General features: G+C 35.4%; 1 protein-coding gene across 1 annotated transcript in view; it reads left to right on the plus strand.

Moving 5' to 3' along the window:
- Window positions 1-26,975, plus strand: part of LOC132095157 (rho GTPase-activating protein 15-like) — a 32,258-nt gene that overhangs the window by 3,948 nt on the left and 1,335 nt on the right. The window contains exons 6-13 of the mRNA XM_059499946.1: window positions 162-251; window positions 8,302-8,400; window positions 8,656-8,794; window positions 9,964-10,086; window positions 13,526-13,624; window positions 13,728-13,805; window positions 14,139-14,273; window positions 21,520-21,625. Of these exons, the coding sequence (XP_059355929.1) occupies window positions 162-251; window positions 8,302-8,400; window positions 8,656-8,794; window positions 9,964-10,086; window positions 13,526-13,624; window positions 13,728-13,805; window positions 14,139-14,273; window positions 21,520-21,625 (869 nt within the window). The remainder of the gene's footprint in view (window positions 1-161; window positions 252-8,301; window positions 8,401-8,655; window positions 8,795-9,963; window positions 10,087-13,525; window positions 13,625-13,727; window positions 13,806-14,138; window positions 14,274-21,519; window positions 21,626-26,975) is intronic.

Raw genomic sequence — 26,975 nt, forward strand, 5'->3', positions numbered from 1 at the left:
GACAAATGTGATCTATTATTATAAGAGATCTGTCCTGTATCAAAACATTGTGCTCGTCAGTTGTGTGTTATTTCACAGAGTCACGTAAGAGACACAAGAAACGTGGTGTTTCTATTTAGTATCTTGGCAAACGTGTTCAAATAATTGTACTTTCTTCACAGAAACCAGGTGGTAAACCAGATGGTGTGGATCTGTGTGGGGCTGTAATCGAGTGGACAACAGAGAAATCCAGCCGAAAAAACGTGATTCAGGTAGGACAGTGGGACGCGATGAGCAAAAGTTCATCTGTTTATCATCCATTAAAGCAGGAAAGGCTATGCAAATGCAAATGATTGCACTTGAATCGTAGTATATAATGTAGATTGTCTAAGTCTTGATAGTGATGATTTGACAGAAGTGCAAATAACAACTCGGGCTTCCTTCTTCATATATTATAATCTATCCCAAAACTCAAACTTTGTAAGATAACATCTTAACCAAGTTGCTCAATACATGTATGAAGTCTCAAGGGATTGAAACATCTACAGAGAAAAACCCAACTGCTTAGCGTCCAGGGCTTTCACTAGGCCAGTGGCGCAAGAACTGTCGGAGCTAGTGTCATACCTCTCATAAACCTTCAAGAGAAAATATACGCAGTCTTTTATCTGCACACAATGACTGGATGGATCTTTCAGGGTTCGCAGTTCTTTAACATCCAAAAGCATTTCCTGACATTTCTGTCCAGTCATTGTTGTTGTGAAGACTTTTCATTAGGATTTATGTAAAGTGAGATAATCTTTCGGCTGGTGTTTTGGGTGCTCCAAATGCTTATCAATAAACTGATAACAGAGTTAGCTCACATAATGAGAGCAAAGCGAGGATAAAAAGCCGATTTCATCACGATCTCATCGCGCACTTATAATATCTTATCGCTGCAACTGTACTTGCTGTCCAGTATTTTGCCCAGAAATCTTTTTTTTTTTCTGCAGGAGAGATTAAAAAGGCATTAAACCGTAATCTTAAATAATCCCAAACTCTCACACAGAAAAAGTGCTTGTAATGACGGTACCAAGCCATTTCGTAGTTCACCACCGCTGTCAATCAACCTCAACCAGGATTAGAAATTAGTGTGGAGGCTCGTTAATTCAGCAGCGTGGAGAGTTAGATTTGCAATCTGTGAGGCATTCAGCCGAGGTCTCGAAGATCTGCTCGGCTTAGGGCAAGACAAAACACTTGTGTCAGATGAGGGATAGTTGTGATTAAGGAAGTTCACGTTCTTTCATTGGAGGTTTTGATCAGCGTCTTAAGCATCTGGAGTTGACTTTCATTCCTTTTTGTGCTTCTGTCACTGCCGATATTAACCTTAAATGCTGGTGCAGATCCTTATATCTCTACTAATACCAGGATTACAGCATTTATCAGTAGAAATTTAGCAGCCTTGAATCCCAATCACAATGTTGGAGGTGCTGTATTTAGCATGTTTGCAAATTAACATTTTAAATGGCCAAAAATATGGAAATTGTGCACAAGTGTGCAAAGGGCTAGTATATAACTTCTGCTTAAGACAGGAGTTGCTGTTCAAAAGTTTGGAGTCTCTAAGAATTCTTTTTTTATGTTTCACCAAGGCGTCATTCATTTGGTCACAACTACAAAGCAGTAAAGTTGGGAAATATAGTTGCAATTTAAAATAGCTGTTTTCTGCTTAAATGCATTTTAAAGTGTTAATTATTGATGATGCAAAGCTGCATTTTTTAGCTGTTTCAGTAATTACTCCAGTCTTTGGTGTCACATGGTCCTTCAGGAATCATTCTAATATGCCGGTTTGCTGCTCAAAAAAAACAAACAAAAAATTCTTATTATCATTAATATTGAAAAGAATGATATTTTTACCCCCAAGATTCCCTGCTAAATATTATAGTTTCACTTTTTTTTTAAACAGAATACTTTTGACGCATTGTAAATGTCTTCACTGTCACTTTTGATCAATGAAATATAAATTGTTCACTCTTCTGTGATGTGTGGCAAAGCACATAACATTTATGTGAAGTACTGAGGAAAACTCCTGATGCACCTTTCCTCTTCTTGAACTAAGAATCTCCTTCACTAGCTATTCTCATAACGCTGTTGTTCAGTGGTTTGACTCACATAGCCTTTCTGGTTCATTTAAAAGGGTTATGGACCTAGGGAGCCATATGCATTTATCACTTTCAAAGCTCCCACAAAACTAAATCTGTTTTCCTACACAGATGAAACTCTAGAGCTGCTGAGAACACCACGTTTCTTTAAAAGAAAGACCACTGAAACAACTGATTCTAGCATTTATGCACTTATCCACATTTGTGCAAATCACATCAAACTTAACACAGAACTAAAATCATGATCCTTGATCCTGCATGTCTAATTTGATCATTTATATAGTCTTGCAGGAATTGTGCATTCTGCCATCATTTACTTACCTTTATTTCAAAGTGTAATTTTAGTATTATACTATTATAGTATATTTTATTTTATATATTTTATTTTATTTGTATATTTTCAGGGGTTTTTTTCAGAATGGCCATGTCATTTTTATTACTTATTTTTTGTTATTTTTAAAATATATTTCAGTTGAGCTTTAATAATTTTATTTTATTTTTATTATTATAATTTTTTTTTTGAGCATACATTTTTCATCTATTATTTATATTTTGTTTTATTTAAATTGCAGATTTTTTAACAATATAAACACTGGTTCCAAACCTGTATAACTTTCTTTCTGCTATTTTTTTTTTTTTTTTATATAATTTTTTTTTTTGCAGCTGAAAGAAAGTTACAAAGGTTTTGAACTATAAGAGAGAGTAAAAAAGGACAGAAATCGTACCTGTGTGAAAAAAAAAAAATCAACTGCAGATTTTTTTTCAACCCACAGAAAACTATTATCTTCCAAAACATTCATCCTGAAACCCAAAGACCTTTCCCGAACAGCCTATCAGTTTTCACGAAAAAATTCAGACAATGGAAATCCAAGTCTCATCGTGTCCTGGGTTTGCGTCACCTACGTGAAAAAGACTATCAAATCCAGCAATCCTGTCACACAAAAGCGAGTGCACTAATACCTTACAACTGTCTCGTATTATTGACAATAGGTGCCTGGCATGAGTGTTTGAGTATCAAGAGGAAACATCTGATGTTGATTGAAATATCATATGTCGACATGTGGTGTCAAGCTGGATAGACAGCAGAGCTAAAACTCAAACCGTTGCATTGTCCTTTCACCTGTAGATTTACATTTTTCCTTTGTGTGTATCATAAACTACAACAATAAACTATTAGTTGATAATATTATGATTTTAAAGCATGCAGTGTAACTTGAACAAGAGTTAAAGGAGAATCCTTGACTAAAGTCAGACAGGGTTCAAATAAATGAACAAATTTATCCTTCCTCAAAAAGTAGCCAGAGAATAAGCAGCAATTATGAACCAATTTGTACCATTTGGAATGAGGCCAACGGAGGCTATTGGAATGTTTGATAAGCAGCATGTGGTTCGTGTCCATACGCCATCTCCTGAACTGTCCATGGAAGTGAAGATCTTTGGCCAGACACTGTCAGATCTCGTGTCTCGAGTAAGCGGCACCTTTCGGGCATGTTTACTGTAGATTATGACAGACTGACAGGCCTACAGTGAGCAGGAGAGATCTGACGCTTCAAATGGCTTGCCTAGAAAGGACCACTAAGTATCGTGCTCTTGAAAGGACACTTTACAGAATCGAGCTAATGAAGTGGTGTATTGTCTAATTACAGGATGTTGTTTAGATTGTCACTCACTGTGGTACATGTAAACAGCCTTAACATGACTGTTACAGTAGTGGGACACTCAATGCTGGACTTTGTTGGTATTTCTGTCAAAATATATTTGATCCGAATGACATTGCAGGCTAAAGGCATATCCTATTTAACGATTTGTGAGCAATGTTAGGACGATGCACTTGGAAGGATCAGTCTTTAAAAAGTACTTTAAAGGTTGACATTGTTTCTTGTCTCCAGATGATTGACATGTAAAGAGATATGAATTAATTTTTCAATTAATTTTCGAGTCACATCACACTTTTCACGCTCCCACTATTTATGTATGTATTTATTTTAAAACATTCAACCACATCTCAAAAATATTTTTTTTTGTCCTTTAAAAAAAGAAAATAAAACACTTACTACTTACTACAAAATTTGCTTAAGCGTTTTTTTTGTTTTTTTTTTTCATATTAGTCATCTTTTCCTATTAAAATGCTTGTTACGGATACGAAAACGCAGAAAATCTAACCTGATTAGAATTTTTTTATTGACAGATATAAGTTTTAGAGGCAGTGTGTAAACATGATGGACACAACATGAGGTCTCATTTATTTTTTACCATGCAAATATTTCGGACCAGAATTTCGGATTCAGTGTGCAATGACCTTTACTAAAAGTAATTGCAGATAGCATTTTATGTACCCTAAATACATACAGTAGAGTTAAATAATATTTTTGCTATTTTTGCCTAATTTTGACAAAATTATAGCTTCATTTGAAAAAAAAAAAGTCAGTTCAAGACGTTTAAGAGTTATCATAAATTTTAAATGTTAAAAAAAAAATGTTATATATATATATTACCTGAGACAATGGTAAAACAATAGACGAAAGACATAAATGCCATTTTTTGTATAAAAAATAATTGACACTGACAAGATAAAATGTTTCCAAGAGACAAAATATATTACTGTAGATATGAAATATATTACTGTCTCTTTAAGCTTGCGATCATGCAATCTTTTTCTTAAGACCACTTTGAAAGAGAGTTGAGGGAAAGGTATTTGCTTGCCCTCAAAGCTGCTTATATTGTATTGAGCATTAATTTCAGTATTCATAACAAAACAATATACTTTATATTCAGTAATAATCACGGGGCGAATGGAAGGATTTGAGATTCAGACAGCAGATTACAAAAGAGATTAGAGCAGCAAAATCTCTCTTTCTTAGCAAGAGCATACGATTTACAGTGTCTCAGGACAAATAGTTCTTGCTCAGGAAAAAATAAAGACCTCACTTTTTGTTTTTCAATTTAAGAAACACTCGTTTAAACCAACCCACAAAACCATTGCTAGAGAGAACACATTCAAAGTCCTTGTGTGACAACTAGCCCTGCTTGCTTCCGTGTTATGATTCATTATTGTGCTATTTCTAACTTTAACTTTTAGTTCAGCTGTTCATTTGTGGAAGTTTTTGTATTGGCATGTTACAACTCACAATTTTAATCAAATCCACTGATGGTTCAATCCTTTACGAGAATAGCTTGCTCATTTAAAATCTGGTGAATGTAGGTTACAGAAACAGTATTTCCTGCTCGTGAAACATTTTACAAAGATTTTGTTTCTGTCATTGTTATTATTAATATTTTTAATCTGGCCTGTGCAGTCTGAAGCATTGAATTAAACAGTGTGCAGGAGAAAGCATCAGGGAAACGCAGTGTATCTCCCTCCATTTCCTCTGATTTTGCTTTTGTTTTCACTGGGAAGCCGATAGCTCTCTTAGCCAGACCCATCTCAGGAGTTGTGGAAAATTGGAGATAATTAACCCTCCTATCTAAAGCGCTTCAAAGTTGAGTTGTGTCTTTATGTAGTTTTTCAAATTAATGTTTAATTTAACAGCAAAACACAAATGTTAAGTCACAAATGGCATTCGGGTTTTTGTAGCGCTCTGCATAATTAAACATTAATGAAGAGTCAAAGTGAGAGCCCAGATATTCAAATTCCTCCTCATTAAACAGTGTGATTAAAAGCGTAGTGCTTTTATCTTATACTCTTTCTTATTTCCACTCGTGCAACACAAAACTTTCCAACAGTCCCTGCTTTCCATTCAGTGCCTCTGCTACTTTGCCATTTTCCTGACCAATAATATTCTTTCAAAACATTATATGTATATATATATATATATATATATATATATATATATAAAAACTACATTGATGAGAGATTGTGTAACAGACTATCCAGGCTATCTGCAATATGAGATACTGAAGTTTACCAGGACTGTAATACTGTGTTGAATATGTAACTTGTTTTTTAATGTAAAAAGTTCATTATGTCATATACGGAGTGATGCCGAAAGTGAATATACATTGCATTTCTCTAATAAAGAAAAACAAATATGTAACTCTTCATATACATAATAAATGACAATTAGGAGATGTTAGAAGAAGATAGATGCAAATCATAAATCCCAGTACAACAGCAGTGAAAATTATGCAAGGTTTGTTGTGTAGGCTGTCCATAACAACATTAACTGTCCATAGAAATATGTGCATACTAGTAACATTGGCAATACATCTATGGGCTCTTCTGGACATCACCACATACAGAGATGAAACACAGTATAAATTATGAGAGCTTGATTCTTGGGAAGTATTGGTGAATATAGCAATGGGTAGTTGGAAAGATGATTATCATTTTTTCAGAAGCAGAATGGACAAAACTCATGACTCATCAGCCAGATAATCTTCATGAAATTAAAGACAAGTGCGACGTTTGGTTTTGAAACAGCTTGATTTACAGGATGAGCTGTTTTGAAAGACATCAAATGTGTTTCAGTTTAACTTGATCAAGCTTTGGTGTTGAATTTATTAAGGCTGGTTTGGCTTTAAAATACTGAAATACTTGAATTATTTGATACATTGCATGCTTGGTTGTGAAACATTATCACTGCACTTTCTTCTGAATCAAAGTCAAATGGCAATACGTCATACGGTTATTCAATGATGTTCAATGTCCGAAAAGAATGAGAAAAAATTATGTTGTAACATGCATAAAATAACCATTGACTCTGCATATAAGGGGACTGATTTGCACAAGATTGCACGCATTGTACGACAGCAAAACCAGAAAGAGATATGAAACTGCCATTTCAAAGTTTCTGATGACCTGCAGCACAAATATCCTTCATTAAAGTGGATCTGTTTCACCCGTTCAAACCGCCAACGAGGACTCCAACAAGTCCACCCCAATACAAACTATTACTGTCATGTCCGCAGGCACCCTCCAGGAAAGAAGCAGCTTCAGAACAAACATGCTCTCTCGGATGTTCCACTCTGAAGAATAGAGGGATCGCAAACGCACTCTGACAAGAATTGTGCCCCTAACCATTCCCTCTATATTCACTCCATCCCCAAAGAGACTGCTTGATTCCCCCTGCCACCCTCTCTCAAAGTCAGAAAAGTCTGTTTTAAACGGGCAAAAACTTTGGACGTCTATGTGGAGTGACTGTATGAGGGGAAAGGGGAAATGTATTCTGTGATCCAGTCTGGTATTTTTAGAGACTGACCGCTCTCTAAAATGATTTTAGGTTTTTGAAATATGCGGTGTCAGCTCTTTTTAAAATAACAAGTGTCTGTTCTATGCAACATTATTTGACAACTCTGACCTTAGCGTTGGTGTTTGCTTGCATTTTATTTACTGGGAAGGCCACTTATTCCATGCGACTGTGCCATGTGATGTTATGGCAGTCTCGAGAAATAAGTCTAATGTTTAGTCAGGTATCAAACTAATAGCTCGTCAAAAGGCTTAGTGCATTGGAGATTTCTCACTTTCCATCTTTTTGTATTTTTGTGTAATTGTATCCCTGAGATCTACTGTGTTCACACAATGTTTATTATTGACTTTGCATTTTTAGCTTTTAATGTGGAAAAAAACTGTGTTTTGTTTTATTATTATTTTCTTCTCATATCAAAATTTTTGGTTTGGTAAGATATATATATATATACTGTAAATATATATATATATATATATATATATATATATATATACACTTTCATGTTTGTTCTTTAAAGTTGTTTACATTTTTATTGTACTTTTTACAGAACTATTTTGGAAACCACAGCTACAGCTTTTTTTGTTTTGTTTTTGGAAATTAAAAACAGGATTTTTAAGCATTTAGCAGATGCTTTTATCCGAAGTGACTTACAGTGCATTAAGTCTATATTATATAATATAATCAGTATGTGTGTTCCCTGGGAATTGAACCCACAACCTTTTGTGCTGCTAACGCAATGCTCTACCACTAAGCCACAGTGCCAGTTTATTCTTGCTAAATAAAAAAATTAATTTCTTCATAAATCCAACATTTATATGGTTACATTTACAGTTAGAAAAAGCAAACAATAAAAGATTGTATTAATTTGCTATATTAAGTTCTAGAGTTGTGATGTTAATTAATACATAGGTCTTTTATTGGCAGGGGATGTGCTAGCTTGCTAGCTGTGTTTGTTTGAATTCCACTTTTAAACTTTTATTTCAACTGTCTTTTGCAAACAGATAACCACCTTGAATGGGCATGAGTTTTTGCTGCAGGCAGATCACTTTCCAACCATCTCTAAATGGCATGATGCCATCAAGAAAGCAGCGGATAGTCTGGTAAGTGAATTTTTAAAAGACAAAATTGCTTTTATACTTTTTTAATTAGCATGTACTCATTGGAGAATTTAATTGTGGGCCTTACTGATACGAACTATATTTTTAAAATATGTGTAGGTAAATAAATAGTTAAATACACTAATGCATAAGTAGCTAAACATCTAAGACTGCAATAAATACTTCAAATAGAAAATTTTTTTTGGATGTTATTTCTGCATATAAGTGATGAATCTTTTATATGATGTTGTGGTGCAGTCGAGTGGAGCTGGAGGCCAGAGCTGTGGTAGAGCGGCCCTACACAGGTCCAACAGCATAGAATGCTTGTCCAGACCAACCTGTGAACCCACCAAACCTAAACCGAAAGAGACCAAATCTGAACACAGACGCTCTATCAGTGAGTAACACGTGTGTGTGTGTGTGTGTGTGTGAAAGAGAGAGAGGGGGAGAGAGGTGATAACTGGCAATAAACGCAGAGAGTTCAGAAACAGTGAGCGTGTCGGGGTTGCAGCTTCGCTTCACCACTGCTTAATATCCACATTCATGAGTTTAGCAGTACAGATGATACGCTTGGTCTGTTCACAAAGCCTGTCTAGATCACATTCCACCCCAAAATCAAAAGAAAAAATCTTAAGTAATTATAAATATATATTTTTTTAGTTATGAACCTATTGTAGCCTATTATAGGATCATATAAACAAATTGTTTTAAAATGAATTCTCATGAGAACAATAAAAAATAAATAAAAATTTTTTGATTATAACTCCAATATATATATATACAAAAAGAGTAACATATAATTTCATTTTTTTCTCTTTTGATTTTGGGATGAAATGTGACCTGGACATGTTTTTGTGCAATTAATTTTTACAGCACATTGTAGATCATTTTTTTGTCTGTGCAGTTGTGGTCACATTCTGAACAGGAAGCGCAGCAGCACCTTGACCACATGCAGTTTGGTTACTGAGAGACAGCGTTACAGTGAGAACATCCGCGTTTAACATGACGACTGTAAAATACAGACACATTAGCACAACTCATTACATCATTTAACATATGAGACAGAGACCAACAGAAGCTGAATTTCAGAATACGGCTGTTCTGAACTCCGTTGAGATGTTGAGTAAGACGGAGTCAATCTGCTCTCTGTCAATCATTATTATAAATTACAAGCTACTTGACACTCTCCAAATGCTTCTGTCATTGGTAATTGCAGCATTTTCTGCCCTGAATGAGTATCAAAGAGAATTCATTTACTACTGTACTGAATACTGGCCAGTAACTCCGAGCTCTCGCTCGTCACATACTAATCACTGGACTTGTGAAGATGTTGTAATATTGACACTAACATTGGCCGGAATCAATAAATAAAAGCTGTGGAATGAGATATTCACATACACTGGAGAATATTTCAGCAGTAGTGTTTCTGATGTGCTTTTGAGCAGTGTGGAGAAAGGAGACACTCTTATTTGCATGAGGAGGAATTGCACAAAGACAGCCTCAAAAGAATGTGGCAAGTGTTCAGTGACAGCATTGTTCCTGTGTCTCCTCTGATCCCCTGCACAGTGTTCAAGCTGAATTACAGCGCCTCAGACAGCGCCGACAAGAATGGAGTTAAGAACAGACTGAAGAAGTTCATCTCCAGACGGCCCTCCATGAAAACGCTACAGGAGAAAGGCCTTATTAAAGGTGAAGCATTCGCTATATGCGCTCCACACAATACACTGCAAAATTAAATCCTGTTTTTAATTTCCAAAAACAAAACAAAAAAAGCTGTAGCTGTGGTTTCCAAAATAGTTCTGTAAAAAGTACAATAAAAATGTAAACAACTTTAAAGAACAAACATGAAAGTGTGTGTGTATATATATATATATATATATATATATATATATATATATATATACAGTGTATATATATATATATATATATATACATATAGATTTTCCATAAGATGAGGTAAATTTTAATATATAGAAAGTGCACCATGTCATACACCAGTAGAAAAAAACAACATCTTGATAACACATGACACTAAGGGGCCGTTTACACCTGGCCACTTCATGCGTTTTCTCAGATCGGATAGCTATCCGATCGTGAAAAGACCAGGTGTAAATGCCCTCCGAAACGCATTTGAGACGGATTTGAATCCGATCGCTCAAACCACTTCAGGAGGTGGTCTGGGCCGCATTCCAGACAAAACTAGACAAGTGTAAATGCATCTGGTTGTTAAAACCACATATGTAAATTGTACTCCTCCCCAAAATGCTAAAATAATAAACGTGTGAGGGCGTGTTATAGGCTATATGTAATGTTATAGCCAGATATGACGACGCTACTGGAACACGCACCACCAGATGAGAAGCTGAGCATATATTCATTAAACCAACGTGCAAACTATCGCAAATCAAAGTGAAAGTAAGTCGCGAACGCTTAACACACAATCATCATCATTAATAGTAGAGAAATGAAATGATCTTACCAGTGCTGTTGCCGCTCTCTCTTATTACAGTCTTTGATTTTGAAATTTTAGCTGATGATCAATAAAATGCAGCTCATATCTGTTGCTTTCGGTGACGTGCACTCCATTAAATGTGCATATAACGCGGGAATTGAAGATCGGATTTAAATCCGTTTCCCAAAAACACATTCATGTGACCAGGTGTAAATGGAACCGTTTTGATAAATCAGATAGCTATCCGATCTGAGAAAACGCATGAAGTGGCCAGGTGTAAACAGCCCCTAAGGCAACAAATATTTACCAACAGAAGATGTTACTGATAATAAATAAAATGAAGAAAGAGTAAAAAAAAACTACTACTACAAAAAAAAAAAAAAAAACTTCAAATGTGTTGTCACATTGCAGGTAATTCTGGGTATAAAAGTTTCTTTATTTTTTATTATAAATTATTAGATGACTTTCTTTTTGTTACCATAAACTATAATAATAATATTTACAATAATATTTTACTTAGCATGAAATATACTGTTAGGTATCTTACACTTTTTCACCGTATATAGTAAGGGAATGCTAAGATTTCAGGGAAATGTTCAAACTACAATCATCTTTTTACAATGTTAAACTCCTCGCCAACTACCAGATAAAAAAAGGAAAGTTTTTTAGTCTTATTCATTTAACAACTTCACCCAGTTGTAGCCCACGTTAATAGTCATAATTACATGCTACATAATTACAGGTTACATATTACGTGATGACATATGAAAGAGCAATCTTAGGACATTAGTGTATTTTGGTTCTGCGTGTTTCCATATTAAACACAACTGTGACCCAGTTAAAAAAATAATAATAATAAGTGAAGTAAGACATTCTTTTTCCTTTACACATTATAACAGTTCAACAAGCAATCCCTGACGCCGATTCTTAAAGACTGTAACTAATTTATTCCATTCATGGCATACACCAAATATAACATTAAAGGATATTTTAAGCATACTTGGAACCCTCGGATGGAGGTAATGATATCTTTAATTTCCTCTGGTGTCACAAAAAGAGCCTTTAATGTAGTATCTGTGGGGGTAAATGGGAGATCAAAGAGGACAATATTGAGGGAATGAATAAAACTACTGTGGGATTAACAGAGTAGCGCAGGTGGCCCCTAACACAGCTATCGCTGGCGCAGCTCCAAGGCCAGCTAGCCCGTTAAACATCCATCTCCAAATTAGAATCGGTCCACATTGTACCAATGCTTTTTAAAAGCAATTTATTTCGAAATGCTCCTCCTGCCTGATATTTCTCTAGGAAACATTCTGAATGTGCATTTGTATGCAAAGGTGGCTTGCTTGCAGTCATTTATGCATTTAGCACATCACCACTTCCTCCCGGTTCTTTCCGAAATGAGAGCAGGACATCTTTGATGTTCCAGAAGCCTCTGGGACAGCTCGTCTGGTCCTATATGAACTCAGAAAGCCAAATGATGAGGACACTTGCACCTCTGACAACTGTAGGTTTGCTCATTATGGAGCGTTCTGATCTTTTGTGGGCCGTCTTTGAAATATGACTGCCTCAAAACATTCCACTATGCGTTTCAGCTGTGAAATTCCTGGGTCACATGTTACATGCGCTCATAATTATGTGTCCTTAAATAAGCTGTAAATATTTTTGAAGCAGCTGGTAATTTTAAAGCCCACTTATCGCTATAATAAGTTGCAATCATTTCAAACAATAATTTGATAATATAATAATAATTAATTACATGATATGTTGATTTATTGATCACAGATATCTTGCAGCTATTTGTTGAAAAATAGCCTTCAAATTTAAGACATTATTGTGGTAAACAAGTGAGAAGTCAATATTTTGTTTATTTCCACATAATTAACATAAACATGGTTTTTCAGTCTCATGCTCTGAGATGCACAAATTTAAAGGGATAGTTCACCCAAAAATGCTAAATGTTGTTCCAAACCAGTATGAGTTTATTCCTTATGTTGAACTCAAAAGAAGATATTTTGAGGAATGCTGGTAATCAAACAGTTGTTAGTCCCCTTTGACTTCCATTGTATTTCTTTCCCTACTATTAAAGTCAATGGGGACCAACAACTGTTTGGTTCTTCAAAACATCTTTTTCTGTGTTCAACATAAGATAGAAACTTGTACAACAACATGACATGAGTAAATGATGACAAAATTTTCATTTTTGGGTGAACTATTCCTTTAAGATACTTTGTTAAGTTAAATGCATTTGTTTATAATTAACTGTACTAAATAACCACATTAAATTGACAGCTCTACTATTAATAATATTTATGCTACTTATTGTTATTGTTGTTACTGTTAATACATATCATTATATTACTAATATTATTAATAATAATTTAAAATACATTTTCAAGTAAATTTATTATGCTAAATTAACATTAAATTTAGAGTTCTTATTGTTATCATTATTATCGTATTAATAATGTTAATCATTATTTTATTAGTATTGTTAGTAATAATAATTGCATTAATCATATTGATTTAATAATTGAATTTAATGATATATTACTGATTGTTTTTAATCATTATTGATACGTTTAATATTAATAAATTAGCACCTATGACATGGACTCTGTAATACAGAGTGTTAGCAAATCCTATACTTTTCTCAATGCCATGTTTTTTTCACAGACCGAGTGTTCGGATGTCACATGCTGACCCTGTGCGAGAGAGAAAGGACCACAGTGCCCAAATTTGTGAAGTTGTGTGTGGAGGAAGTAGAAAAACGAGGTATGGCTCAGAAAAGCTGGTTCTTTTTCTTTTTTCTTTTTTTTAATGATTGCGGTAGTGCCTTGCTGACTGACTGACAGATGTCTTTACCTCGTCCTCACAGGCCTGGATGCTGATGGGATATACAGGGTGAGTGGAAATCTGGCCATTATCCAGAAACTACGCTTCCTAGTTGACCAAGGTAAGTTTAATTCAGTCATTATCAATCATCAGTGGCTGGTTTAAGGCCAGCCAGCTAAATCAGTATTCATCTAAAAGACACATTATCATTTTGGTTCTAAAGGCTTAGCTGAAAGGTATAAAGTGGTTCGTTTGTATTAGGCGCCACAAATTGTTTGATAAGGATTTTCACTGTGGTTTGATATGCGGTGAAATGCAAGCAGGAGAATGTGTTTGGCTCTCAAGGGGCGTATTAACGTTGACATAATGATTAGCATTTTTTAATTTCCTCATCAAACGACTGTTGTTCTAATTCTCTCTGCTGGCTTCTCTGACTGTGTCTCTCTTTCCCCAGAGGAGGAGCTTGACTTGGGTGACAGCCAATGGGAGGACATCCATGTCATCACCGGAGCGCTAAAGATGTTTTTCCGTGAACTGCCAGAGCCCCTGTTTCCCTTTCGCTTTTTCGACTTGTTTGTGGAAGCCATTAGTAAGTACTGAAATCGATACAAGCAAATCAGTGTTATTGCTACAAATATTTGGGATTAGAACCTTAAAATGTATTACAAGGAATGATTAATTACCTTTCCCAGAGATGTGAGACTGCAGAATACTCAAAATATGCTCAAGTATTCCACAGCAACATGAAGTTATTTCCATTCATGGGTTACAGCTCAGTCTGACCCAGTACTCCTAGCTGTAATTCAAGCCGCGGATGGCTAAACCGCTCGCCACTCTTGGGTTGAGTCGTGCTATTTGGGATTGACTCTCTTAGACGCATTCTTGCAGATCTGTCAGCCAAAAGGGGTCGCTCTTTGACAGGGAGGTGCTGAGATCATTCAAACTCCTTGTTTTGGGGAACAGGGGAATTCTCAGGCCAGAGGGCAAAGTCAGGGTCTGTGGTCCAGACAGAAACTGTCACCAGATCGGCCTTAGTGTCACGTGGAACCTCCCTCCAGCAGCACAGAACAAACTCTCGAGCGTCCAGCTGACGCCAGTGTGTTTCTCTTGGGCAGTCTACCTTCTGAAAGGCATGTACCTTGTGAAATATATGTATGTACCTTTGCGCTTAAAACAACATTTGTCCTGCTCTTTTGTTTTATGACTTGTTCGGTTTCTGAAGCCCTGTTAGTTTAAAAACAAACACTTTCAGATTAGTGGCCGTGTGAACTGCATAGTGGCGATAAACTATGTACTAAGCCGTATACGGGCAAGTAAATAGAGAGTAAGTGTAGAGCAAATAGAGAGTGCTGAACATTGTAGGCACAATTGCAGCTTTATGGACTTAAACACTGTGTACAGGAATGAGGGAAGATAAGTTTGGAGTAGAAGTTTTCAAACCTTTTAATGCCAAGAACCCAAAATTACAATAAAGTTCAGAAGTTTGGAGTCAGTCCCAAACAGTTCTTTTTTTTAATTTAAATTATTTTTTTTTTTTTATTCAACTTTTACTGAGGATGCATTAAATTGAGCAGAAATGACAGACCTCAATAAGATCTATATTTAAAACAATGCTGTTTTTAAAACATTGAATTCATCAAAGAAACCTGAAAAAAAACATGTAATGCTTTCCACAAAAATATTAAGAAGATTTTAACATTGATAATAATAAGAAATGTTTCTCGAACTCTAAACCAGCAGATTTAGCTATTGAGCTATTTTTAGCTATTTGAGTAAATAAATAATTGACCTCAATCATGTAATTTTACTAATGCCAAAACAAATAATAAAAACATATTCTGGAAAATATATATACTGTATATTTTTTGTTGGCTGTATTAAGTCAATTATCAAATGATACAGGTTTAAATGTGATTTATAAGTTTTTCACAATCATTTTTCATAAATCTTTTTCTCTAAAAATTTAAATTGGACTTCCTAGCGCCCTCTTGTGGCCCTCTTGTGGGCCCATACTATAACCAATCATAACTGCAGAAATCACGATTGTTTTCACACAGGTTTCCAAACCCTCCCTGTCAATATTTTGATAGTCCGACTATATCTACTAAATGCTTTTTAGAGAAAATCAACCTACAAATCCCATACTTGTTTTATTTTATTAATAAAATAAAATAAAAATGTCCCTCTCTCTCTAGTTTATTTAATTTCGATGAATGATTTATATTCTCAGAGTCTTGAGATATGAACCAAAAGGCCAGCGCTCTCACTGTAATAAGCGCAGGGATATCATTATGAACACAGCACCTCAGTATTTCCCCAATGGAAGGAGATATGTATGAGACAGAATGGGAACAGGCCTGGGGTGATCTGGTAAATTGCTAATAAATATTTACTCATGCTGCATGTAGGCCAAAGTACCTCAAACTGCTTGTATCCAATTAATCAGTAGATGAGCCCGATCACTTACAGATAGTGTGTAGACTACTAATTATTACTGTTAAATGCCCCTAATAGCAGGAGGTAATTAGTTCAACCTGCAACATGTCTCTTTAAAACCTAGGGTATGAGTATTTTGGTATAACATACTACTGTTCTACTGTATTATTACAATTTAATTATTCAACTGCTGTTGTTAATAGTAAGTAAGGTAGTTGTTAAGTTTAGATATTGGGTAGGATTAGGGGTATTGAATATGATCATGCAAAATATGTGCTTTATAAGTGCTAATAAACAGTCAGTATATTAATAATAAGCATGCTAGTAAGCAGCCAGTTATCACTGAGAACTAGTCTCTCCCTATACTAAAGTGTCACCCCTAATTTAATCAGACTGATTTGACAATTGAAATATTGTTTGGTTACTGAGTTAATTTACACACGACAATACTTTGATTAAACTTAACCTTCCATTCTTAGTAGGATTGGTGCATCTCTTTGTTGAATATATATATATTTTTTTTTTACCAAAAATATTTGAATTAGTTAACTAAAAATAACTTTTTTACGTTTTAGTTATTGATTTTTGTTTTTGATTTATATGTGTATGTTTATTTCTGAGACTAACCTAATCTTATAAGACAATTACATTATATTATATTATATTATATTATATTATATTATATTATATTATATTATATTATATTATATTATATTATATTATATTATATTATATTATATTATATTATATTATATTATATTATATTATATTATATTATATACAGGGCAGGACAGTAATTAACCATATCTGTAGAACAAGACTCTTTGCACTGTAGACTTTTCTAGTATGTAGGTTACAAAGCTCCTCCCCGTCTGCAATGTTGGCACGGTTAAACCTTGGAGCTCGTCTTACATTTCATTTACCGAAACTGCCCAACATCCTGTTTCATTGATCTCACACTAGACCACTGACAAGCAATTTCAGTGAATCCAGCTGATACTTGAGTGGCTCAGGTCTTCTGTATTGGTCCATCACTGTCAAAAGAGGACAGCTCCTCTAACCATGGCTGCCCTTTAAATGGGTGTTATTAACTAAAGGTCTCTGAAATGGTACTTTGGACAAGGATCCATTCAATTAGGACAGCTGCCCAATCGCACACTGCTTCTGGAAATCTTGTGGAACTCAAAGTAATTTAAGCTTACTGGAAGTTTTGGCCAATTATTAATATGTAATCTTCAGGCTTAAGACTTCGCCCAGCATTTAAACGGCCCCTTCGCTCACGATCTGCGAGATGCTCAGAGCACATTTCGTCTTCTCGCTTGCAATCTGTATGTTTATTTAACATGTACGCACTCACTCCCGCAAACCAACATTTGATCTTCCCAGGGTCCTCAGGTGAACAGTTGGCCTAATTTTCCATTCTTTCACTCGGTGCCTGTTGTGGATGTGGCAGGCACCAGCTCTTGGCTCACGATGGACTAAATCTATTATTCATATTGCCTGGTATCTTAGCGACATTGTCCTGCCACCTGTCCAATAGACAAGCTCGCCTTGTTGTACAAAGCGAAGACATACTTGTTGACAAATGGAGGCTTTGTTCTCCGGGCCCACACACACAATTCGGCGTTTGTGTAGTAATCTGGAAAGTTCATTCAGATGGACTGTATCGTTATATCACATTTGAAGATGACCAGTTGCGTATTTTAAAAAGCGAGATTGTAAGATTTCCAGCTTGACTTTTTCTCTGAGAAACCACAGTGCCGCAATTGTAGTGTACAATGTGCTGAAATAATGCCAATCAGAGCTGCGTCAGACAGTACATCTGTCATAACATAATTGTTTGTCTATTCTGATGTTATGCTCTTTCAGATGACAGTTCAAACTTCAGTCTGTGAATCACAAGCCTTTACATTCTATGCAGCTTTCCTCATTTGTGCAACGTGGCCTCATTGCCATGCAAAGCTAGCATGCAGAAATATTTTCAGATGCATAAATCTCTTCCCAGCCTCTATATTTCATCAAGAAGTTTTTCATGTTTAATAAATTACAGCGCCGATCCTCTAAGACTTTGTTATTCATAAAGCAAAGTATTCAATTGGGATACATTTAAAATCTTAATCATAACCTGCAGGACTATTTGCAGTGTGCTAATATTTGCCTTGACGGGGCTTAAAGAAGCCTGCAGACAAAGCTCGCAGATGGGCTTATCCTGAGAAGCAAAGCTGTACTGCAGTAAAGATGGTCTCATTGTTTGTAATTGGATTATATTCACAGATTTTTGTAACCAAAAGTGCATCTATTCTTTACTGTACATCAGCTCTTTTCACAAAACAATGATTCTCTCAGTTTGATTTATAGAGTGTGCACTGTAGCAATGGCCCTGCCGCATTTGTGCAGCTGTAGGAATATAATTTTAGTGTCAGAAAGTGACATCCTGTTTTGTCATTTTACTTTTACATTTTACATTTACTAGGCATTACTAATTATACCTAAAAGAATATATATATATATATATATATATATATATATATTTCTTTTTTTTTATCTCATCTCCCAAAATGACTGTGTTTCATAATTAGTTCTGTATTGTAATAATGCAAAATTGGATGGAAAAAATACATTCAAGTACCATAAGAACAATGTTTACCATAGTGAATTCATGCTGATTTAGGGTATAGGCATTTCGAACGAGTTTTATATTAATGACACTGTCCCCACCATCTGTCCAAAATACAGGACAAGGGACCATCTCCAATATGCTAGCCACCAAAGGCAAAGTAATTAATGACAGCAATAATGCCAGCAATAATGACTAGATTAAATATTTTACAGGCCGACTGCCATGCAGTGTCAAAGCCAAAAGAAAGCTAACACCCTCCACTGAGATAATGCGTGAAGAGAAAGTCATAAAAGAAGATATTGCTTGAATAAAGTAAAAGACAAAATGTTGATGAAAGCTGTAGTGAAGAATTCTAGTTCGTAACACATTGTTTCACTAATTATGTGGCCTTGACATTCAAATTGATGTTATCACTCTATTTTGAGTGGTTTAGGGCATCGTACGCACAGCTTTAAACCCTAATGTTATAGCTAACTCCATTAAAAAGCACAAAATATTGTCCCTCTGCTAGTGGTACCTAGAGTAGCGGGTCAGAGATTCACTCTCTGTCCTAGAACATGGTCTCTGTCTGTGCTCAACTGACAGACCTGGCATCTGACAGGGGCATCTGCTCGCAGAGCCTGTGCCAGCGCGGTGTATACACGGAGACATCTGCTCCATTAGTGCCCAGGGGGCATCCTGGGCAGTACAGTAGACTGGGGGCATAACTACTGCCAGCTCCCTTCCATGGCACATCCCATGAATAGCATGGTGGAGCTGTTAGCCAGCCACAGTAGGAATAACCAGTGATGTTTTCTTAGCGGGAGGAAGACAGAAGAGATTTTGCTCTGTTTAGAATGTAAACAATCTAAATTGATTTACAATCATGCAATGCAAATTTGTTTCATTATGATAGTTAATCAATACAGTTATACCAGGTATCACTTTGAACCTTAAACTGCATGCTATAAAAGGTCTTTGTACAGCCTAATGAAATTGTGAATGTCAGCAGTGTAGATGCCTGGATGCACATTCACACAGACTGCATGAGACAATTGTAGTTGGAAATGTGATATGAAGCAGAATTGAAGCAATTTATATAATTATATATATATGAAGTTATTATATATTTATATATATATAATAAAGTAATTATTATTACAAAATACAATTGTTTAGTCAGCTTGATGTATGTGCAAAGCCTGTAAAAGTTTGGTTTATATATATATATATATATATATATATATATATATATATATATATATAAAATACTTATTTTCAGCAAGGGTGCATTACATTTTAAAAAGTACAAAATTACAGTAAAGACTTATTAAGTCTTTACTTAATAAAAATATTTTGAACTTATATTAATCAAAGAATGCTGAAAAACACATCATGGATGGAAATAAAATGTATTAAAACAATGTCTGCAGTATCATGTGACAATAAAGTCTGGAGTAATTGCTGCTGCTGAAAATTCAGCTTTGACATCACGGGGATAAATGACAGAAATCAGTTAATTTAAACTGTTATAATATTTAATAATTATTACATTTCTCTTACTGTTTCTATTTTAATTTTAGCAAATAACTGTAATCTTGGTATGGACACTTTTGAATGGTAGTATATAGTTGGCTGTATAATCTTTAAGGTCTTTTATTACTCTTTTAAACAAATCTGTTGTGGTGAAATTTGAGCTGAGGGAGTTTGGAGTGCACACAGGTGGCCCTGTGAAAGCTCCATTTCAACATCTGCTCAGGTTCCATAAAGATATTGATCAAAAGCATCAATTAAATTATTAAAATACCCTTCCAAGTTAAAGCCTAATCAACAATAAATTACCCTTTTACTTAGTTTAACACACAAGCTTTTTTACACTAACAGTATTTGAAATAATACAATCAGCTATATTACTATATCCATCATAATGGGTTCAGGGAACTTCAAAGTGTCAAAGGTCAGGTAGTGACACTGATGTAGAACAGTCAGCGCACAGGTTGGTGCCTCTCAGGAGTTTGCCATGAGGTCATCATCCATCTGACATGTAAAGAGCAGCGGGGTCAAGAGGTCACCGGTTTCAGCTTGTGTTACAGCACAACAGCTTTTAATGGACGTGGACTATTACAGACCATTAGCACCACTCGCATGTGCTTTGATGTAGGAAAACTGAACACCAGAGTGAAAAAGTTTAGAGGTGTTTATGCTTTGATTTTATAGGCGGAATAGTTTATTTTTCTACAACATCTTTAATTACATCCATTTAATAGCGAGATGCTTTATAAAGTGATTGCACAGAATCAAAATGATTTTGCTGAGAAGTGTAATGGTGTCAGATATCCATGCAATTGTACTAAATGTGTTTGGATAACTGCATAAAGGTTATTGCTGCATAACACAGCTGCATAAGCACAGACTAAATGCTGCTAATTTTGGCATCTTAAAAAGAGATTATCTTGTACTGTAAATTTTAAAGGAATTCATATTTAAGAACTAAATTATATCAGATCAAGTAGGATTTATATTTCATATAAATGGAGTAATCTGTTCGATTACATATTGGCATTTTGGTAAGTCAGCAGTTTGAAATGGGACATATTCTGCATGTGGCCTTCTCAAGCATGTCTCTATAATTAATAGAGAAAGGGGTAATGGTCCAGTATTAGGGAATATTTTGATGTTAGATGAGCTATGTTAATGAAAAAGTGATGAAAAAGACATTAGCTTCTCTCTGAACCTAGAGGTTCAAATGAAGAAGCAATACCCAAATCAAAACATTTCATCATCTCTTCCCTGCCAACAGAAATTAGGGAGCCCACACAGAAGATTCAGGCCTTCAAGAAACTGATCCATCAACTCCCCAAACCCAACCACAACACCATGAAACTACTCTTCCACCACCTGAGGAGGTAAGTCTCCATCCATACACACAACCATGGGCGGAAACCAAATATTGGGTCCTGCACAGGACATTTTGGGGGCCCCTGAATCATTTAGGTGGGTGGTAGGAGGATAACGCCTACATATCATTATATTATTTTTGGAAATCGCAAGTAGGAAATTTTACACAGTAAATTAATCATTTTGTAAATTAAATGTTAGAACTTTCTTATCAGTGTCATTTTAGTTATCTGAGCTTCAATGGTATCTGTCACCTTCAGAGGGTTTCACAAACTTCTGTGGTCTGAAACCTTGCACTCTGTTCACTAATGATCAACAAAATGTGTTTGACCTTGTATTGGAAAACATGTCTCTCTGCATATGAGCTCTCATTAGACGTTTACCTTTTTTTTTTTTTTTTTTTTGCCTGTCTACTTTGTGAAATTAGAACAGAACTGACGTTTACTTTACTATCTAGCTAATTGTATCAACTAAATTAGGCTTTCTAGCTTTTCGTTTAACTGCATATGGCTCAGCTTTCTTCAAAAAACTGGTCAGACGTTGTCTGTTTAATACTTTATCCTTTTTTCGAAAGTATGATTTCAGCTTTTTTTGAGCTGCATTGAAGGAAAAACTTCAGTGTAGGTACAGAAACCATTCAGGATTGGAATGGCATGTGGGTGTGAGGGAACTAATGACAACATTTTCATTTTTGGGAGAACTGTCCCTTTGAGATCCCAGTAACCCATCACACTGCTCTGCACTGCCAGCTGACCTTGACAGTACAAAACCAGACTAGACTATAATATAAACTTCCCGTTTTTACAAATGGAAAGTTTGTGACGTATTTTTATAATGTTAGCAGATCAAAGATGGTCACAGATTACAAAGTAGTTTTTTTAGAGTGAAATCAACAAATAGTGCTCAATCTGAAAACCTTTTACACAAAAGTCCTCAATAAACAGGATGTGACATGAACAGAGGACTCAATATGAACCATAATGTGTGTGTGTGTGTGTGTGTGTGTGTGTGTGTTTCCGTGTGTCAACGCTCAAGTCCTTGTCCATGATAGCGTTACTGGCACAGCCAGAAGGCCATATGGCTAGTCTCCATCTCCCAGGAGGGGTGTTCTATCCCACTTTACCCTTCTGCACATTTACCACCCAGCACAGGAGGGCCACAGGACTCATCTCAGATTGATGAGCACCCCCTCCTCCCTTCCCCCAATGGAACATGCCCTTTGGCACTAGTGCTAAAGTCTGTTGGGTAGCTCATGCCAGGTCTCCCAATCAGAAAACACTAATGTGTGACTGAGAGACAGAAAGACACCCATTGAAAAGTCGATTTCTAGACAGGAACATGATATTCTGAGAGTCTGACGTGCTAAAGAAAACTAGGTCTGCATTCCATAATAAAAGCTTGACAAGTTTTTTATTTATCTGGTGAACATGCTAGAACACAAAGCTGCTTCCTCCTGTCCTACAGTATCCATCATGAGATTTACAAATATTAAATACAATATTTAATATTATACAGCAGTGCTTTCCAACTTTTTTTTGTTTTATTTACAAAACTCCATCAAGCTCCCTTTCCTCCATTAATAGGTTTTTGTAATTAATATTTTCATGCAATTTAATTTACTTTTTTTAAGCATTATTCTGAATATCGTTTAACATTTATTATTATTGCTATTTAATTACTGAGGGTTTATATTATATTATATTATATTATTTACCATTTAACATTGATGTTATGGTTTATAATAAAACCATATGGTAAAAAACTAAAAAATCAATGTTAAATGGAAAACATATAATATAATATAATATAATATAATATAATATAATATAATATAATATAATATAATATAATATAATATAATATAATACATTTTCAGTAATAATAATAATAATAATAATATTCAATGTTAAGCAATATTCAGAATGTTTAAAAAAATAATAATAATGTAAATAAAATTGCATACAAATAATAATTTAAATAACCTATTAATTGATGAAAGGGTGTTTGGTGTAGTAAAGTAAATAAGACAAAACAAGTTGGAAAGCACTGCTGTATAATATTAAATATTGTATGATGGATACTGTAGGACAGGCGGCAGGAGGTTTATATGCTAGAATATTCACCAGATAAATAAAAAACTTGTCAAGTTTTATAAGATAATATATAACTCGTTATTGCAGATTTGTATTGATTTGTGTTTATTAGATGCATTTTCTTCTGACATTTTTACAGATGACACATGTGCACATATATTTCACTGTCATTGTGAATCTACACAGACTGCCCCTCAAACCTGCTTAAGTATCACCATAGTTGGGAATCACCGGCAGCATTTCCAAATCTGTATTCAAATCTACACACAGGCACGAGGGTAAAGCATTGTCATAAATTCACAGAATGGTGGCATTAGAAAATCCATTCAGCTTTTATTCTGCTTACCAAAAAGCTGTTACAGTGGAACTTGTGGTGACACTGAAAATCCCTGTAGTGCCACCAAGTCTGATCCTTCTCCACAGCGATGTTCCCGCTGCTCCTTTCTCTCACTATTAGAGCAATAAATGGGAAGAGAGCTTCGGATCCAAAGCATAGTTTGCTTTGTGGGCACCACACCCCGGCCAAGTGATGTGGTTCTGTTTATTTTATATTCTCACTTAAGTCATACTTGTTTCTGTCTACTGTTTTCCCTCTCTAAATATCAGGATGACTTTCCCATGAATAAAGGCAAGGAATGTGCGGTGAATTAGCTTAGAGTGTGTGTTGTATTTGCCTTCCTTATAAGACAAATGTAGTAATTTTGCAGTCCAGAGTGAGATGAAGAAAGAACAATGAGGTTAGATGCTTTGCAGCTTTTGGTACAGCACATAAAGTAGTATTCATAATATTGCACACACCATTTTCTTGTTTTGTTGCCTTTGGCGTCTTTCACACTCAAAGTGTCAATATGCGTAAGCTCTATATCTGCTCAAACCTCACTTTTTGCTTGTACACTTCCTGTCTTTCTCTTATAACACAGGTATACCCAACTGAAGCAGCTCTCTGAACCCCTACTGTAATGCCTTCGTAGGTTATATTTTGCGCTGACTTGGCTCATCTAAAGTGGTGAAAGTCAAAAGCTCTTTGTTGTGGGCGCTTTCTGTGCCCGCATGGAACCAATGTTCATTTTTTTCTTTTGGTCCGTGGAGCCTGGATTCAATAACCAGTTGTGTGCTCGCATTGTGATGATGTGGTCAAGGCAACCAGATTTTCTCAACAGTACACTTGCTCAGTAGTGCTATTTATGTCATTTTTTGTGGGAGGTTTTGTCACCACCCCTCATATTTCCCGTTTACCACAAGTGATTTAAAAGGCCACAGGTTTTGTTTTTTGTTAGTAATTCAAGGTTCCGTTCGTCTTTGTGCTGGAAAAGAAACCTGGAGAAACCTCTGATCAGGAAAGCCAAGAAACAAAAACATTTCTTCTCATCTATGTTTGGTGTCTCTCAAATTAGATGGAAGAAAACTGCCGTTGTGTGAATTTTTGATATCCACCAAAGTATATGCCCAGCAGTTTATGACCTTTTATGGCGCAGACAGGAAATAATAAACAATAATTAAAAAATAGGCAAACTTCAAATATCGTAAGTGGAAAATCAAAGTATCTCTGATAAAAGTGAGCCTTTCTTTTATAGGTTCAGTCAAGGCCGTCATCTTATAACATGGAAATGACACAGTTTAAAGCTTGGAGCGATTCTGTAACCCCCACCCCGCCTCAATTTATTATTCGTCCCATGATTCTTCAGGAGCCAGTTAGGCTGACCCAATTAGCACTGGCCTCCTAGGCGGGGAATTACGGCATTGTGAGCTATCCTCCATTTCCTGTCATGTCCCGCTTGCAAACAAGATGCTAATTAATAACCATTGGCATCTTGAGCTGTACACGTCGGCTTATGTACGGGATATCAATGATTTGTCAGATTCAACCAGGCGTTACGCAGTCACCTCCGGTCAAGCTGCCCACAGCCTGGCCCTTACCCAGGCACCAGAGCTTCTTCACTGGGCTCCAAGTCAGCTGATGATTTAATGATTGCATTTTGCCATAAATACCCAGATACTGAGGACCAGATTGCATCCTTCCCTTTTCCAAATCAACAAATTTCTTAATTGAAAGTGTTAATTTAGGCAAGGTGTACAACAAATACATTCTCTAAATCTGAGGTATTTTAGATGACAGACACTATTTTAACTCAAGATTTATATAAAATGTATACATTTATACAATGTTATAATATATACCTTTTAATAAACATTATTTTAGGACAAGCATTTGATAAAAAAAAATTAAGAGATATAGAAATATAAAATAAATACACTTTTTTATGTGCACTTAATTTAATGTGTTTGGTTGTTTGTTCTGTATTATTTATTTGCAGTTACTTTTTTATAAATATGTTCCAAGTGTCACCAGGACTGTCACTTTAAATTACGTTATTTTAATAAAAAGTTTTGATTTACAGTTTTATATAAAACAATATAAATAGATACCATGTTATCATATACATGGTATCTACACACACACACATATTTGTGTGTGTGTGTGTATAAAATCAGGATATTTAGGGAAAAAAATTAATTTAGAAAATACCTATGCATATGTATTTTTTATTTTATTGATTTTTTGTGAATTTGATATTATTTAAATATAAACTATTTAAATATACAACAGTAATGTCTTTTACGTGGTTCTCTGTTGATGTACAGAGTCACATAATTTTTTTTCCTTCCATAGTGTCTTCGAATTGCACTTCTTCCAACTGTGTGCTGCTACTGTAATTGAAAATGATAATGACTGTAATTAAGCTTCTATCATGATTTTAATCGATCTGGCATTACTGATAGCAGAGATGAATGTGAAGGTGGGGGGAGGGGTGTGGGGGTCATGTATATAGTGGTGTCACAGTGGCATAATTACCAAAAAAACACTAAAAGGTTCGACAAAAAGCTTCATATTTAATGTTTTGAAAAATGTCTTCGGAAATGAAGTCTCTCTCCTTAAGATCATTAGCAGACCATTAGCAATGGCAGCCGGGATCCTTACATCATAGTGCGCTAATTAGGTTAAAAATGCTCATGGCAGGACAAGCGTCTAGCTGTGATGTAGGGGAAACGAAATGGCCGAGGTTAATTATACACATTAATGGGGAATTATTGAGAGCACTTGGCCTGCCTCTTAAGTTGTGTTTCTCGACTGAAATGGCTTCCCAAAGTCCCAATAACACTTAAGTGGAGGGACGTCAAATGTAGCACCAACGTTACCTTTTTCAGAGCAGAGTGCGTGAGTATTTTGACAACAAAGCAGGGATTATAGATCGTTGAGTTGTGT

This window comes from Carassius carassius, chromosome 19, assembly GCF_963082965.1.
Source record: "Carassius carassius chromosome 19, fCarCar2.1, whole genome shotgun sequence".
NCBI lineage: Eukaryota > Metazoa > Chordata > Actinopteri > Cypriniformes > Cyprinidae > Carassius > Carassius carassius.